Raw genomic sequence first — 17399 nt, forward strand, 5'->3', positions numbered from 1 at the left:
AGTATCAGGTATGACCCCTGACCTCTGACCTGTCAGTCAGATAAGAAGGGTCCTGGGAGAAACAGATGTGAGAGGAGCTGAGAACTTAATGGATAGAGACACTGGTTCTGTTAAAGTTCATGGACCTTTGAAGTGACTATTACCAGAACACACACATCCAGTGTCTCCCATTCACACCATTTAGTGTTTAATGGACAAGTCACAGTCTCTGACCTTTGTCCAGACATTCACTAACTGTCATTCACTGTCTTGTGAAAGGTTACCAACTGTCTGATCTTCAGGATTGGGTGGATTTATTTAACGGGTTACAATAAACCTCCAAGGGCTGGTTTCCCGGACACAGATGAAAATCTCCATTGAAAGTGATTTGTAGTCAAGGACTTGGCTTATTCCCTAAGAGCTTTAAATGGCTTCTTGTGGTCCGGTGAACCAAGCTGGTGTAATAAGTCACCATATCTCAGACCTGAAGACTTGTGTAAGCTAACACAGTCTTGTGGTCTGGTGAACCAAGCTGGTGTAATAAGTCACCATATCTCAGACCTGAAGACTTGTGTAAGCTAACACAGTCTTGTGGTCTGGTGAACCAAGCTGGTGTAATAAGTCACCATATCTCAGACCTGAAGACTTGTGTAATCTAACACAGTCTTGTGGTCTGGTGAACCAAGCTGGTGTAATAAGTCACCATATCTGAGACCTGAAGACTTGTGTAAGCTAACACAGTCTTGTGGTCTGGTGAACCAAGCTGGTGTAATAAGTCACCATATCTCAGACCTGAAGACTTGTGTAATCTAACACAGTCTTGTGGTCTGGTGAACCAAGCTGGTGTAATAAGTCACCATATCTCAGACCTGAAGACTTGTGTAAGCTAACACAGTCTTGTGGTTCGGTGAACCAAGCTGGTGTAATAAGTCACCATATCTCAGACCTGAAGACTTGTGTAAGCTAACACAGTCTTGTGGTCCACATGAGACTTTGGTTCCAACCCAATCTGTCCGTAAGAGTTGTTTAATGTTGAGGAGAGTGAGAGAGTCTACAGACCAGACTCCACATGGTTTCTGACCCCAGACTCTGAAGTGATTCTACAGACATGTGGAATATAAATGAGGTCATTGAGACAGAGACTAAAAGTCAACATGGCCACTACTTTTGGTGATGTTATTACTTGGAGTGGTTGGGATATTTGTCTGTTGTGTTGTTGACCAGGATTAGCATGGGTCAAGACACTGGAATTCCTGAAACCATAAATCATATATAATAATGGTTTGTGAAGTTACTTCTGATGAAAGTTATAAATGTTCATTTCAAGTCAATTGTCTTCAGAACATCAATGAATCATTTTCTTGATTTCCTGTCTGACTCCCTGTCATACACACACACAGTCTATTCAGGACAGGGGGGTTTGTGTGTGTTGAATGCTGGGGTTTGTGTGATGACATTATACACAGGCATGTCTAAGTCTAACACTGGCTCTCAGACAGGAAGTGGCAGCCACGCCTTAACAATAATACATGCTTTTTATACAGAGCTTTTCACTGAGGCTCAATGCACTTTACATGGAATGATAACCTACTACATTCAACATCAACTAACCACTCTCTCTGGTCCTGAGAGCTCTCTCCATCTCCACCAGGACTCTGAAAAGACATTCTGTACTGACGGCATTGGATTTCAATAGTGTCCCCATAGTGCCAGAATGATGTTTCTATGTACTGTAGTTGAATGTTAGCTTGGGTACCTGACTTTCTGCTTTCAGTAATACTTTATAGATGTAGTATTTCAACAACAATCTGTCTAAAAGCCCATCTTCTGGCTCACAGGTTTGGTTCAGACAGTCATGTTTTCAGCACTCTGTAACGTTCTGATCTGTCAAGCAGAGTTTGTGCAAAGCAAAGTTTCAGCTATAAATTCAGCCACCAAGCGGAGCATCTTGTAAAATTCCTGTAATGTGTTTATTCTAACCAATCAGAACTTACAGAGGAAACACAGAGAGCTGTCTGAGACCTGGGGTCTGCTCTGCTATGCTCTCTACTACACCATGCCCCCTACCCTGCGCACACACACACACACACACACATACACACACACACACACACACACACACTCACACACACACACACACGAGAGGGAGCAGAGTTCATAGTGCCCGCCAATACTCCAAACACACACCACTAAAACACAACTCCTGAATACTCCAAACACACACACCACTAACACACAATTCCTGAATACTCCAAACACACACACGACTAACACACAACTCCTGAATAATCAAAACACACAAACCACTAACACACAACTCCTGAATACTCCAAATACACACACCACTAAAACACAACTCCTGAATACTCCAAACACACACACCACTAAAACACAACTCATGAATACTCCAAACACACACACCACTAAAACATAAGTGATGGAGATGAGGGAGGTGAAGGTGAGGGAGGAGGAGAAAATGAGTTAGAAGGTGAGGTGTGGAAAGAGGAAAAGAGTGAGGACGTTCAGGGTGAGGTTGTGATGAGAAGGAAAGGTTGGTGATGAAGGAGGTGAGTGGAGAGGAGAGGAGGCTGGCGAGAGGTGAGGAGAGGAGACAGGTGAGAGGTGAGGAGAGGGAACAGGCGAGAGGTGAGGAGAGGGGACAGGCGGGAGGTGAGGAGAGGGGACAGGTGAGAGGTGAGGAGAGGAGGCTGGCGAGAGGTGAGGAGAGGGGACAGGCGAGAGGTGAGGAGAGGGGACAGGTGAGAGGTGAGAGGAGGCTGGCGAGAGGTGAGGAGAGGGGACAGGCGAGAGGTGAGGAGAGGGGACAGGTGAGAGGCGACAGGTGAGGAGAGGAGGCTGGCGAGAGGTGAGGAGAGGGGACAGGCGAGAGGTGAGGAGAGGAGGCTGGCGAGAGGTGAGGAGAGGGGACAGGCGAGAGGTGTTGGGAGGAGACAGGTGAGGAGAGGGGACACGTGAGGAGAGGGGACAGGTGAGAGGTGAGGAGAGGGGATAGGTGAGAGGTGAGGAGAGGGGACAGGCGAGAGGTGAGGAGAGGGGACAGGCGAGAGGTGAGGAGAGGAGGCTGGCGAGAGGTGAGGAGAGGGGACAGGCGAGAGGTGTTGAGAGGGGAGAGGTGAGGAGAGGGGACAGGCGAGAGGTGAGGAGAGGGGACAGGCGAGAGGTGAGGAGAGGGGACAGGCGAGAGGTGAGGAGAGGGGACAGGCGAGAGGTGAGGAGAGGGGACAGGCGAGAGGAGAGGGGACAGGCGAGAGGTGAGGAGAGGGGACAGGCGAGAGGTGAGGAGAGGGGACAGGCGAGAGGTGAGGAGAGGGGACAGGTGAGAGGTGAGGAGAGGAGGCTGGCGAGAGGTGAGGAGAGGGGACACGCGAGAGGTGAGGAGAGGGGACACGCGAGAGGTGAGGAGAGGAGAGGGGACACGCGAGAGGTGAGGAGAGGGGACACGCGAGAGATGAGGAGAGGGGACAGGCGAGAGGTGTTGAGAGGGGACAGGTGAGGAGAGGGGACAGGTGAGAAGTGTTGAGAGGGGGCAGGTGAGAGATGAGGCGATAGGATTACCTGTAAATGGACAGAAACAACCAGACACAAAGGTTATAACTATCAAGTAGTTCAAATGTAGTCTGATACAAACATCAAATACATTATTATTAAGTATTGTCATGCTAGTGACCTGTACATCCTCCACAGACAACCACAACACATACAGTGTTGTGGACTCCCTAATGTCATGGTCCTCCAATGACCCATTAATGGTGCTCTTCAGGGTTGTGAAGCCCGCTGCTGCCTGGAGGGTAAAAACCTCACTCCAGGCATCATCCTCCCCCACTAACTCAAACAACATCTATATAACAAAAGACCAACATTAAAAATTGTAATTCAGCCTGAAATGTACATTAATAGTAGTGAGTTTATCAACAAGTAAAGTAATGATTTACCTGAATGGATTCAGAGAGCAGGAATCTCCTAATCCACTCCGTCCTGGTATTAGATCTTAAAGGACCCTCCATCAGGCTGCTCTGGATGAGAGACCCCCCTCTGTCTTCTCTCCTCTATTGACTACAATATGCATTACTGTCAGTGTTAAGTTATAAATATATTTATACCACAGCATTGTTGAATTCTAGAATGGGCATTAAAACCAGTTCAGAAAGAAAACAGCATGTAGAAATACATTTAACCATTTATTTAGTAATGAATAATGCCTTGGTGATATAGGCTCTGCTCATTCAGGGTAGCTCACTGCCCAAGCAAAGTGAAGGGGTTAAACCAAGGTCTCATACCTTTTAAAGGGTTAATAAATGGTGTTATGATAAACTGTAAGGTCTCCTCTTCTAGCAGACCTCTGTGTGTGTATTAACACCTGTTCTGAGTGTTGTGCCCTTCAGACATTATCAGAAGGTAGAAACCAGTCTACGTTCATACTCCTCCTGTCTGGACCCCACCTGTCTATCTGAGGTTCTGACAATACGACTGGTTGTCTGAGAACACAAGGCTGCAGCAGGCCTGGTGAAAACAGACACCTGTCTATCTGAGGTTCTGACAATACCACTGGTTGTCTGAGAACACAAGGCTGCAGCAGGCCTGGTGATAAACAGCCACCTGTCAGAAGATGCTTGGACTCCTTCACCTTGTTATGACCAGATACTTGTGATGAAAGGTCAAGTTTCAGTCAAACCCACTTCTGAGCTTTTAATTGCTGATAAGATGGTTGCTGCTGTCAAGGGGAGGTTAGTTTTATTAAAATGTTGTTGCCAGGGAAAGTCACGCGAGGAGGACTGAGGAGGCTATATGAGTTACAGGATGTCTTAGACATTTAGCAGAACCTGGGGAGAGCTATCATATACTGTCCTCTGTACCAACTTCTGCCTACAATTGTATTACTAACGGAGAATTTTAATACTTAAACAAAGAGTCTGTGTTTCCTTTCCATTACTAATGTATGTTTGATAATTATATAGACCTGGTCATCTGTTGAAGAAATTGACCAACAAAAGCGTCAATATAAAATAGCCTACAGCAGTGAGTGTGGTAAGCTATACCAAAGACCCTGGCAGGAACACAGAACCTAACAGGTGGAGTCTGGGGTGGTGCTGGGAGCAGGAAGACAGAACCTAACAGGTGGAGTCTGGGGTGGTGCTGGGAGCAGGAACACAGAACCTAACAGGTGGAGTCTGGGGTGGTGCTGGGAGCAGGAACACAGAACCTAACAGGTGGAGTCTGGGGTGGTGCTGGGAGCAGGAACACAGAACCTAACAGGTGGAGTCTGGGGTGGTGCTGGGAGCAGGAACACAGAACCTAACAGGTGGAGTCTGGGGTGGTGCTGGGAGCAAGAAGCCAGTGCATAGTAGCAGTAGCAGCAGTAGCAGCAGGATTCCTGCAGATAAATATGTGTTTTAGTATATTTTATTTGGTAACTGTCGTATAAGCAGGATAAATGCCTCCTTTCTGTACATTACCTTGGTAAAATGAACTCCACAAAGGGACTCGGCTCCACCTTGTCCTGCTGCGTCGTCCATTATCTCCAAGGTAATGTACAGAACATCTGCGTTTATCTCTTACATAATATACAGAGAGAGACAGCTGAGTGAGAGAGAGACAGAGCTGATGGATGTTAGGCTCAGCGATCAGACAAACCCTCATAGTTATCAGCCTGCTTCTCCCCGGTTGCCGCCTTTGGATTCCAGCATTATTCCGTCTCCTGAACGACTGAAATCTGACATGTGCAAACGTTTTAAAAGTTACAATAATGACACTCAGCCTAATCGACGGCGCCCAGACTCTCACACCCCACGGTAGCTGCTGCTATCGTTAGCAAGCTAACGTTAGTTTGTTCAGTCCAGTCCAACAACGCTTCATGTTCAAGTGATATTTCAAGAAAAAGTCAACATCATAACACAACATAATAGCAATAGAAAGGCCTAGTTTACTGGAACGGACAAACTGTAAAGTAACAAATGATAACATAGCTAGCTAGACAGGCTAATAACAGAAAGGCCTAGTTTACTGGAACGGACAAACTGTAAAATAACAAACGATAACATAGCTAGCTAGATAGATAATAATAGACAGTCCTAGTTTACTGGAACGGACATACTGTAAAATAACAAACGATAACATAGCTAGCTAGATAGATAATAATAGACAGGCCTAGTTTACTGGAACGGACATACTGTAAAATAACACACGATAACATAGCTAGCTAGATAGATAATAACAGAAAGGCCTAGTTTACTGGAACGGACAAACTGTAAAATAACAAACGATAACATAGCTAGCTAGATAGATAATAATAGACAGGCCTAGTTTACTGGAACGGACATACTGTAAAATAACAAACGATAACATAGCTAGCTAGATAGATAATAACAGAAAGGCCTAGTTTACTGGAACGGACAAACTGTAAAATAACAAACGATAACATAGCTAGCTAGATAGATAATAATAGACAGGCCTAGTTTACTGGAACGGACATACTGTAAAATAACACACGATAACATAGCTAGCTAGATAGATAATAACAGAAAGGCCTAGTTTACTGGAACGGACAAACTGTAAAATAACACACGATAACATAGCTAGCTAGATAGATAATAATAGACAGGCCTAGTTTACTGGAACGGACATACTGTAAAATAACAAACGATAACATAGCTAGCTAGATAGATAATAACAGAAAGGCCTAGTTTACTGGAACGGACATACTGTAAAATAACACACGATAACATAGCTAGCTAGATAGACTAATAATAGACAGGGGAGCGTTATGTGTTAACGTTACTAGGTAGTTGTACCGGTTAATGTTGACTTTTGCCAGGTATTACCTAGCCTACCAGAATGAATCTGACCTTTGACCCACCTGATCCTCCTGGGCTGGTTGTAAAGGTGGTTGCACTTGGCTGGTAAAATTTAAAAAGCGGTGTCTTATGTTTTCAAGGTTCGACATGATTTAGTTGTTTGTTGGTGATGATGAATGAGATGTTTTTCATATAGCTGGCTTCACATGCGCCTTATTTGTGATCGGCCAACATTTGCATATAGTTTACATAGTGTTATTTGACGTGTATCTTTTTGACACGCAAAGACCCAAACGGCGTTCCATAGTGCACCTCAATACATGTCAGACAAGCTTTTAAGTTATGTACCCAGTATGTCCCTCAGGTCCTCTGGCCTTTTAACTATCCTGAAGCCTCGGACCAAGAGGCATGGAGAGGCAGCCTTTAGTTACTATGCCCCCAGCCTCTGGAATAGCCTGCCAGAGAACCTGAGGGGACCAAGAGGCATGGAGAGGCAGCCTTTAGTTACTATGCCCCCAGCCTCTGGAATAGCCTGCCAGAGAACCTGAGGAGACCAAGAGGCATGGAGAGGCAGCCTTTAGTTATTATGCCCCCAGCCTCTGGAATAGCCTGCAGAGAACCTGAGGAGACCAAGAGGCATGGAGAGGCAGCCTTTAGTTATTATGCCCCCAGCCTCTGGAATAGCCTGCCAGAGAACCTGAGGAGACCAAGAGGCATGGAGAGGCAGCCTTTAGTTATTATGCCCCCAGCCTCTGGAATAGCCTGCAGAGAACCTGAGGAGACCAAGAGGCATGGAGAGGCAGCCTTTAGTTATTATTCCCCCAGCCTCTGGAATAGCCTGCCAGAGAACACGAGGTGGTCTGAAACTGTGGACATATTTAAAAGGGATCTTAAAACACCCCTTTTAGCTTTGCTTTTTTAGTCTTTTAGTTTAAAATTGTTATTCTTTGTTTCTTGTGTAAATATTTCAGGTTTTATTTTCATAGTTTTTTCCTGTAAATTGGGTTGTGTTGCATTCATGTCGTCAATGTGCAATGTAAATAAAGCTTGATTTGATTTATTGTTCTGTTCCAGAATATATGGCATTTGGAATGACTGTTAGGATTTATGTTTATGCACTATAGCCTGTTAGCATATTGTTTGAAGATGAATATTGTTTTGTTACACACACAAACAATACAGAGGGGGGTGTGTGTAAGGACTGACCAACACAGGCCATAACAGCTGTGGACAGTCTGGAGAGGGGAGGGGTGCATCACTCTAGGCCAACCAGGAAGGTTGGGAGACTGTTCAGTACCATATTAGGAATTGTTTGAGTGAAGATTCAAGGGGGAGACAAGAGGGAGCTAATCTACATTTACGTCATTTAGCAGACGCTCTTATCCAGAGCGACTTACAGTAGAGTGCATACATTTTATTACATACTGAGACAAGGATATCCCTGCCGGCCAAACCCTCCCTAACCTGGACGACACTATGCCAATTGTGCGTCCGGCTGCGACAGAGCCTGGGCGTGAACCCAGAGACTCTGGTGGCGCAGCTAGCACTGTGATGCAGTGCTCTAGACCACTGCGCCACCCGAGAGGCCCTAATCTACCCAGCAACCAGATGTGGACAAAGGAAAGCACTCAGGGACTTGGACAAGTCCGGGTGCCCCCAAAGGCGGAGCAAGAGTCCGCGCTCAGCCTCTACTGTGATAGGCCAACAGGCGCGTTGGAACTACGTCATCACGGTATAAGAACAGCTGTTTACGTACTTCCTGCCAGTTCCCTGTGTCTACCCTGCGCGGTGATACAGCGAACACCTATATACGAAAATTGCATTTGTCATTCATTGTTTGCGGTAATTAAACATAATTAAAGAAAGTTAGCAGACCTTGCTTTTTATTTATCCTGATACCGGATGTGTTACACGCAGCGTTCACATGACCCAGGTCCTTCCCTCCACTGCAGCCAGGTCCTTCCCTCCACTGCAGCCAGGTTCTTTCCTCCACTGCAGCCAGGTCCTTTCCTCCACTGCAGCCAGGTCCTTTCCTCCACTGCAGCCAGGTCCTTTCCTCCACTGCAGCCAGGTCCTTTCCTCCACTGCAGCCAGGTCCTTTCCTCCACTGCAGCCATGTCCTTTCCTCCAGGCTTTGTGTCTTGGAAAGGGTAGTGACTATTCATACATTCATCTAATAATCAGAGGGTTTTTTGGAAAAGTAGGTATTTTTTGGCCAAACACCCCCATCTAGTGGATGTATAGTGTCATTAGAATGAGTAGGAAATCAATATTCACGACAAAGGCTGAAGGAACATATTGTTACTATAAAGTAATGAAGACACAATGGAGGGGATTTGTTTTCACATGGATGTATAGCTTGTTACTTAAGAAGCAACATTGTTGATATCCAGAAAATATAAACTAATGTATTATCAGGGAAAAATCTTCGCAAAATAAGGGAACTGATATGTTGTTAACTTGAGGTATGAAATAATGTATAAGGTATGAAATTAAGTATAAAATAATTGGAATGTTAATGACATCTCCATGCGTCCACCTGGGGGGGTCAGAGGTCATACCTGTATGCATTGTGGGGTATATTGATGAGACAGAATGGGCAGCATTGGGATGTGTTTTATTATCACATCGTACCATAGATGATAACTACAACAAACTCCCCACAGAACAAGGAGAAACATTGGAAAAGTTTCATAGAGTCGTCATGGATTCAGTGTAAAATCAGTCACAACAACCTATTTTAAAATTGGCCGCCATTCATTTCAATGTGGAGGAACTGAATATATTTCTCAGGGCAGAAATGAATAAATAATTGGTTTAATAAGACTAATAAAGACTGAACATGTGTGTTACTGTGAGGAAAGTGTTAAAAGATGTCCCAGTATATGTATTTAGTAAAATATTACCAGAGCGTCTGCTAAATTACTAAAATGTAAAATGTAAATGTAAATATGGTAGAAATATGACAAAACACCAAAAATAATGTCTGAAGTTAAGACGGACTGAGGAGATCTGATAGGTTTCCTTCTATGAGATAATATCAGTCATTTAACATGACCTTTATCAATTATGAAGCCTTTATGTGCTTTATGTGCAGAAATGCTTAAAGAAATCACAAAATGTGACGTTAGCTGATGAAGATTATCTCATAGAACAAAGTGGATAACATTTCCTGAGCCTGTATTTACCAAATAACTCATTTTCAGAGATAATAAAAAAAAAATACAAAAACGCCATTCATTACCCCATAGGCTGTCGAACGAATCATGGCGGAGTTAGTACCTACAAAAATATGCCGTTACTATTTCTCTCTATAACTGGAACAGGGAGCTGGCTGAATGTAGTGGCCCTCCCTCACTGTATGTAATAACACACTAAAATGTCTGGGCTAACAATGTAAGAAATAACACTGCAAAGTTTCCTCGGGGCTAGAAGCACGGCTCTCTATCGGCGCCATTTTATATATTGACTACGTCCGTCCTAGCTCGCTCATTTTTGTCTTCATCGAAATTACGGATTGCCTCTTGTCCGCTTGTCGTCCCCTTATGCCATAGTTTGATCAAGTATATTATGGAAGCGCAAATGTGCTTATAATTGGAATGTTTGATAAACTTGGGAATGGAATTCAAAACACAGCGCTGTGAAAACAATGATGAAGTTTGAGTTTGGGAAACACTGAGATCCTCTGCATCAATGTAGCCTAGTCAGATGTCTATTATTAGTTACAATGTGGAAATACAATGCAACAATGTAGCCAAGTCAGATGTATATTATTAGTTACAATGTGGAAATACAATGCAACAATGTAGCCTAGTCAGATGTCTATTATTAGTTATAATGTGGAATTACAATGCAACAATGTTGTCACGCCCTGACCTTAGAGAGCCTTTTAATGTCTCTATTTGGTTTGGTCAGGGTGTGATTTGGGGTGGGCATTCTAGGTTGTTTTCTATGATTTTGTGTTTCTATGTTTTGGCCGGGTATGGTTCTCAATCGGGGACAGCTGTCTATCGTTGTCTCTGATAGGGAACCATACTTAGGTATCCCTTTTCCCTCCTTTCTGTGTGGGAAGTTGTCTTTGTTTGTTGGCAATATAGCCTTAAGCTTGTTTTTGTATTGTTTATTGTTTTTGTCGGCGTCATCCAAAATAAAAAGGAATATGTACGCTCACCACGCTGCACCTTGGTCCAGTTCTTTCAACAGCCGTGACAAATGAAGCCTAGTCAGATGTCTATTATTAGGTATAATGTGGAAATACAATGCAACAATGTAACACAACTAAAGGATCTAAAGATACTGTGTGTTTAAAATGCCGAACTTCCACATGTTCAATGCTAAATGGATCAATATGCTGAAATGGATGACTGTGTCTTTAAAGCATTAATGGAAGTCTAAAGAGGCATTGCGTTTAACAATCAAATCTTCAACTGTGTCCTCGTAAATTAAAAGTGAATGATGGAAGATGAAATCCCAAATAAGACCCCACTGGAGAGGACAGAGGAGCATTTGAAATTCACCCTACCCAGCCCGGAAAGGCCAACTTGGAGAGTGTACAAGCACAATTAATTAAATAAAAGTCCTTCTAGTTGATGGAGGAAATATTGAAGCTGTGAATGAGGGTCTTGATGCTTTGATGCTGAACATTTCAGAATGTTCATGAATCTGTACTAGAGCTGGTCACAGAGGAGGAACAGGAAAATGACTTTCAGAATGCTCATGAATCTGTGCTAGAGCTGGTCACAGAGGAGGGACAGTGAAATGACTTTCAGAATGTTCATGAATCTGTACTAGAGCTGGTCACAGAGGAAGAACAGGAAAATGACTTTCAGAATGCTCATGAATCTGTACTAGAGCTGGTCACAGAGGAGGAACAGGAAAATGAGAGCATTAACTATTATCAACCAAGAATGAGGACTTGTGAACATTTCCTGAAAGAGGTAGAAATATGGAAAAATGCTGAAGTTGAGCCACAAACGCTCATTCAACCACATGACAGCATTTCCAATGTGTCAAAAATATCAAGTAAAACAAAGTATTCTAAGGCTCCATCATCGTCAGTGTCCTCTGCACATCTAAAAGCTGAGGCAGAACGAGCAGCTCTACTCGCTCGCCAAGCATCATTACAGGACAAGCATGCATTGGAACTGGAGAAAGCTCAACTGAATGTTAGAATGGAAAAAATGGAACTGGAAACGGACATAGCAGCATATAATACCAGACTGAAGCTCCTGGAGAGTGTTGAGTCAACTTCTCAATCCCATGGCGTGGCAGCCCACTTACTAAGTCAACAAGATGGAATGAAGTTCTGTTTTGAGAACCAGGAACCTGAGGTCTATGAGGAACCTGAACCATCACCCGTTGAGTTTGCAGTTCCAAAGACCCCACTACAAAGGATTTTACAACAACCGACAACAAAGCCATCAAAACCTATTCAGGAAACAGTCATAAACCACACCCCTCAGCAGTCAACAGCAAGGTCTAGCAATCAACACAGAATCAACACTATGGGTATCAGCCACAATACCAGCCATTAAAACCTCTCTACTGTCATGCAAAGGCAGAATGAAATTACTGACCTCCTTGTACTACAGCACAAACAGGCCACACTCCCTGTTAAGGAGATAACTACACTGCTCAAAAAAATAAAGGGAACACTTAAACAACACAATGTAACTCCAAGTCAATCACACTTCTGTGAAATCAAACTGTCCACTTAGGAAGCAACACTGATTGACAATAAATTTCACATGCTGTTGTGCAAGTGGAATAGACAACAGGGGGAAATTATAGGCAATTAGCAAGACACCCCCAATAAAGGAGTGGTTCTGCAGGTGGTGACCACAGACCACTTCTCAGTTCCTATGCTTCCTGGCTGATGTTTTGGTCACTTTTGAATGCTGGCGGTGCTTTCACTCTAGTGGTAGCATGAGACGGAGTCTACAACCCACACAAGTGGCTCAGGTAGTGCAGCTCATCCAGAATGGCACATCAATGCGAGCTGTGGCAAGAAGGTTTGCTGTGTCTGTCAGCGTAGTGTCCAGAGCATGGAGGCGCTACCAGGAGACAGGCCAGTACATCAGGAGACGTGGAGGAGGCCGTAGGAGGGCAACAACCCAGCAGCAGGACCGCTACCTCCGCCTTTGTGCAAGGAGGAGCACTGCCAGAGCCCTGCAAAATGACCTCCAGCAGGCCACAAATGTGCATGCGTCTGCTCAAACGGTCAGAAACAAGCTCCATGAGGGTGGTATGAGGGCCCAAGTCCACAGGTGGAGGTTGTGCTTACAGCCCAACACCGTGCAGGACGTTTGGCATTTGCCAGAGAACACCAAGATTGGCAAATTCGCCACTGGCGCCCTGTGCTCTTCACAGATGAAAGCAGGTTCACACTGAGCACATGAGCACATGTGACAGACGTGACAGAGTCTGGAGACGCCGTGGAGAACGTTCTGCTGCCTGCAACATCCTCCAGCATGACCGGTTTGGCGGTGGGTCAGTCATGGTGTGGGGTGGCATTTCTTTGGGGGGCTGCACAGCCCTCCATGTGCTCGTCAGAGGTACCTAATGTACCTAATGGCCTGACTGCCATTAGGTACCGAGATGAGATCCTCAGACCCCTTGTGAGACCATATGCTGGTGCGGTTGGCCCTGGGTTCCTCCTAATGCAAGACAATGCTAGACCTCATGTGGCTGGAGTGTGTCAGCAGTTCCTGCAAGAGGAAGGCATTGATGCTATGGACTGGCCCGCCCGTTCCCCAGACCTGAATCCAATTGAGCACATCTGGGACATCATGTCTCGCTCCACCCACCAACGCCACGTTGCACCACAACGTCCAGGAGTTGGCGGATGCTTTAGTCCAGGTCTGGGAAGAGATCCCTCAGGAGACCATCCTCCACCTCATCAGGAGCATGCCCTGGCGTTGTAGGGAGGTCATACAGGCACGTGGAGGCCACACACACACTACTGAGCCTCATTTTCACTTGTTTTAAGGACATTACATCGAAGTTGGATCAGCCTGTAGTGTGCTTTTCCACTTTAATTTTGAGTGTGACTCCAAATCCAGACCTCCATGGGTTGATAAATTTGATTTCCAATGATAATTTTTGTGTGATTTTGTTGTCAGCACATTCAACTATGTAAAGAAAAAAGTATTTAATAAGAGTATTTCATTCATTCAGATCTATGATGTGTTATTTTAGTGTTCCCTTTATTTTTTTGAGCAGTGTATGTATGACGGTGATCCTCTAAACTTCAGGTCATTCTTGCGTGCATTTGAGCATGGAGACCAGCAGCTACCAGGATAGGCTCTATTTGCTGGAACAGTACACCTCTGGTCAGGATAGGCTCTATTAGCTGGAACAGTACACCTCTGGTCAGCAGTCACCAGGATAGGCTCTATTACCTGGAACAGTACACCTCTGGTCAGCAGTCACCAGGATAGGCTCTATCACCTGGAACAGTACACCTCTGGTCAGCCCAAGGATCTGGTCTGTAGTTGTCTACATATGGAAGCCAGAAGAGGCTAAGAGGTTGTTAAAGGAACACTTTGGCAATGAAATCAAAGTCACCACTGCTTACATCAAACTGGATGATGGAAAGGGACTGATGGCTATGCACTCTATCTTAGAGGTTGCTGTAATGCTATGCACTCTATCTTAGAGGTTGCTGTAATGCTATGCACGCTATCTTAGAGGTTGCTGTAACGCTATGCAACACCTACAGAAAATGGAAGAGCGAAATCTTCCCTCCGACATAAAGTTGATCATGTCAAAACTTCCCTTCTAACTGAGGGAAAATGGAGGTCTACAGCATGTGATATTTTAGAGAGAAGCCACCTGAGAGCCCAGTAAAGTGACCTTGTGACGTTCATGGATCCGATTTATGGAGATATTCAACATCCCCTGTCCAACAAAAGGTAAAAAAAATACATTTAAAAAACGGCAGCAGTCTCTAAACAGCAGTTTATGTCCAAGAGTAGGGGAAGCAGCTTTGACACTGCAGTAGATGTAGTGTCAGATTGCGACTGTGAAAAACCTCTAAAAGAACAAACGTTCAAAGTAAAGAGACCAGACACCTGCCCTTCTGATGCTCCCAGTAGTAAAGAGACCAGACACCTGCCCTTCTGATGCTCCCAGTAGTAAAGAGACCAGACACCTGCCCTTCCGATGCTCCCTGTAGTAAAGAGACCAGACACCTGCCCTTCTGATGCCCCCAGTAGTAAAGAGACCAGACACCTGCCATTCTGATGCCCCCAGTAGTAAAGAGACCAGACACCTGCCCTTCTGATGCTCCCAGTATCTTGTATATTTTGTGCTGGTGAGCATTTATTGGTCGACTGCCAACAGGTGAAGGTACAGCCACACAAATCCAAGGTTGAGTTTCTAAGATCAAGATGTCTTTGTTTTGGCTGTTTGATGAGAGAACACTTAAGCAAAGAATGTAAAAGAAGGATGACCCGTCAGAGCGGTCCAAGAAAGCACCCCACTATCTTGCACATTGAAGGAAGAGAGAGAAGTAGATCTCAAAAGGAGGATATGAGTGGTGTAGCAGTAAAGTGGGAGGAGACTGTCAGCAGTGCTCTTGTTTCACTGGAAGCTGGTGAAGATACCGAGGTCGGTACAGATGGTGCACTTGTAATTGTGCCAGTTCAAGTAAAGCTGGTAAATAGAAGCCAGTCTGTGTTAATCTATGTGTTTCTTGATTCTGGTAGTTCAGCAACATTTTGTACTGAGAGACTCATGATGCAGCTGAAAGCTAAAGCCAGTGAGACTGATATTCTGCTACACAATGGAGCAGGAGAGTCCTACCAGGAGCTTTGAGATATCTGGATTCATTCACTCTTCATGGAAGAGGTAATAACAAAAGGTTAGGCCACAAGAACAGCTCCTCAGAGAGAAAGGCAAGGTATGGTACATACCACACCATGGCGTTCACCATAAGAACAGCTCCTCAGAGAGAAAGGCAAGGTATGGTACATACCACACCATGGCGTTCACCATAAGAACAGCTCCTCAGAGAGAAAGGCAAGGTACGGTACATATCACATTAGGGCGTTCACCACAAGAACAGCTCCTCAGAGAGAAAGGCAAGGTACGGTACATACCACACCATGGCGTTCACCATAAGAACAGCTCCTCAGAGAGAAAGGCAAGGTACGGTACATATCACATTAGGGCGTTCACCATAAGAACAGCTCCTCAGAGAGAAAGGCAAGGTATGGTACATACCACACCAAGGCGTTCACCATAAGCGCAAAGGAACAATACGAGTGGTGTTGGACTGCTCATCATATAAAGGCAACAGTGTTCAACAGGGAACTCCTTCAAGGCCCTGACCTGGCAAACACGCTCTTAGGAGTCTTGCTAAGATTTCTGCAAGAGCATATTGCTATGATGGAAGACATCAAAGGAATGTTCCATCAAGTACGTGTCCATGAAGATGACTTAGACTTCCTGCGATTCCTATGGTGGCCAGAATGACGGTATCTTTTCGGTGCTATATCCTCTCCAAGTTGCGCAAACTTTGCACTGCGAAAGACGGCAGAAGACAACTGTGTGAAGTACGACGAAGAGGTGAATCAAACAGTCAAGTCCATCTTCTATGTTGATGACTGCCTCAAATCAGTGGCCACAGAAGAACAAGCCACAGCTCACAAAAAAAAACTCAGATGTGTGTTCTCCGGGTGGGTTCAAGTTGATCAAGTGGGTCAGCAACAGCCGCGCTGTGCTGGTTTCTAACCCTGATGAACACACAGCCAAGCAGATAAAACAACTGGACCTGGACAGAGAGAAGCTGCCTGTTGAAAGAGCACTTGGAATCCAATGGAACATTTGAAAGTGATGCGGTTGCCTTCCGAGTCATTATCAAGAACAGACCCCTTACAAGAAGAAGTATTCTCTCAACTGTCAGCTCTGTTTATTATCCATTAGGTTTCCTCTCCCCATTCATATTAAAGGCAAAGCAAATTCTTCAAGAAATCTGCAAGCTAAAGTGTGGATGGGACGAAGTCATCCCCAAAGAACACTGTATTTCATGGAAGAAATGGCTCTCAGAGCTGGACCAGCTGTCCAGATTCCAGATAGACAGGGGTATGATGCCTGAGAACTTTCGTCAAGTCAAGACCGCACAGCTGCATCACTTAGTTGATGCAAGTGAACAAGGCTATGGCACGGCAAGTTATCTTAGGTTCAAAACAGGTATGGAAAAGGTCCACATCCAATTCATACTGGGGAAATCAAGAGTGACTCCACTTCAAGCAGATGACGATCCCCAGACTGGAACTTGATGCAGCAACATTGGAGGTGCAAGTGGACAGGATGTTAAGGTTGGAGCTCCAGATGGAACTTGAGGAGTCAACTTTCTGGACGGACAGCCAGTCTGTGCTAAAATAAACCCGCAACGATACCAAGAGATTCCATACCTTTGTGGCTAAAAGGGTTGCATCATTCAAACAGTTTTAGACATTTCTTTTCATTTCATTCCCAAACTTTTGAACGGTAGTGTAGCTATGAACCGTAATAGTGCTCTGGTATAGAATGTTTTGGGAATTGTCTCTATTTTTGGAATATTAAGTAACTGTTATGTATTCAGTGCAGTTAACAATTAGGGGC

The 17399-nt window shown here is 44.7% G+C and overlaps 1 protein-coding gene across 1 annotated transcript in view; it reads left to right on the forward strand.

Annotated features, from left to right (window-relative positions):
• The window catches only part of LOC120041628, a 24554-nt gene extending 7480 nt beyond the window's left edge, over positions 1-17074 (forward strand). Inside the window, exon 8 of the mRNA XM_038986492.1 lies at positions 16719-17074. Within this exon, the coding sequence (XP_038842420.1) occupies positions 16719-17074 (356 nt within the window). The remainder of the gene's footprint in view (positions 1-16718) is intronic.
• The last annotated feature ends 325 nt before the right edge of the window (positions 17075-17399 follow it).

Source organism: Salvelinus namaycush, unplaced genomic scaffold, assembly GCF_016432855.1.
Source record: "Salvelinus namaycush isolate Seneca unplaced genomic scaffold, SaNama_1.0 Scaffold490, whole genome shotgun sequence".
NCBI lineage: Eukaryota > Metazoa > Chordata > Actinopteri > Salmoniformes > Salmonidae > Salvelinus > Salvelinus namaycush.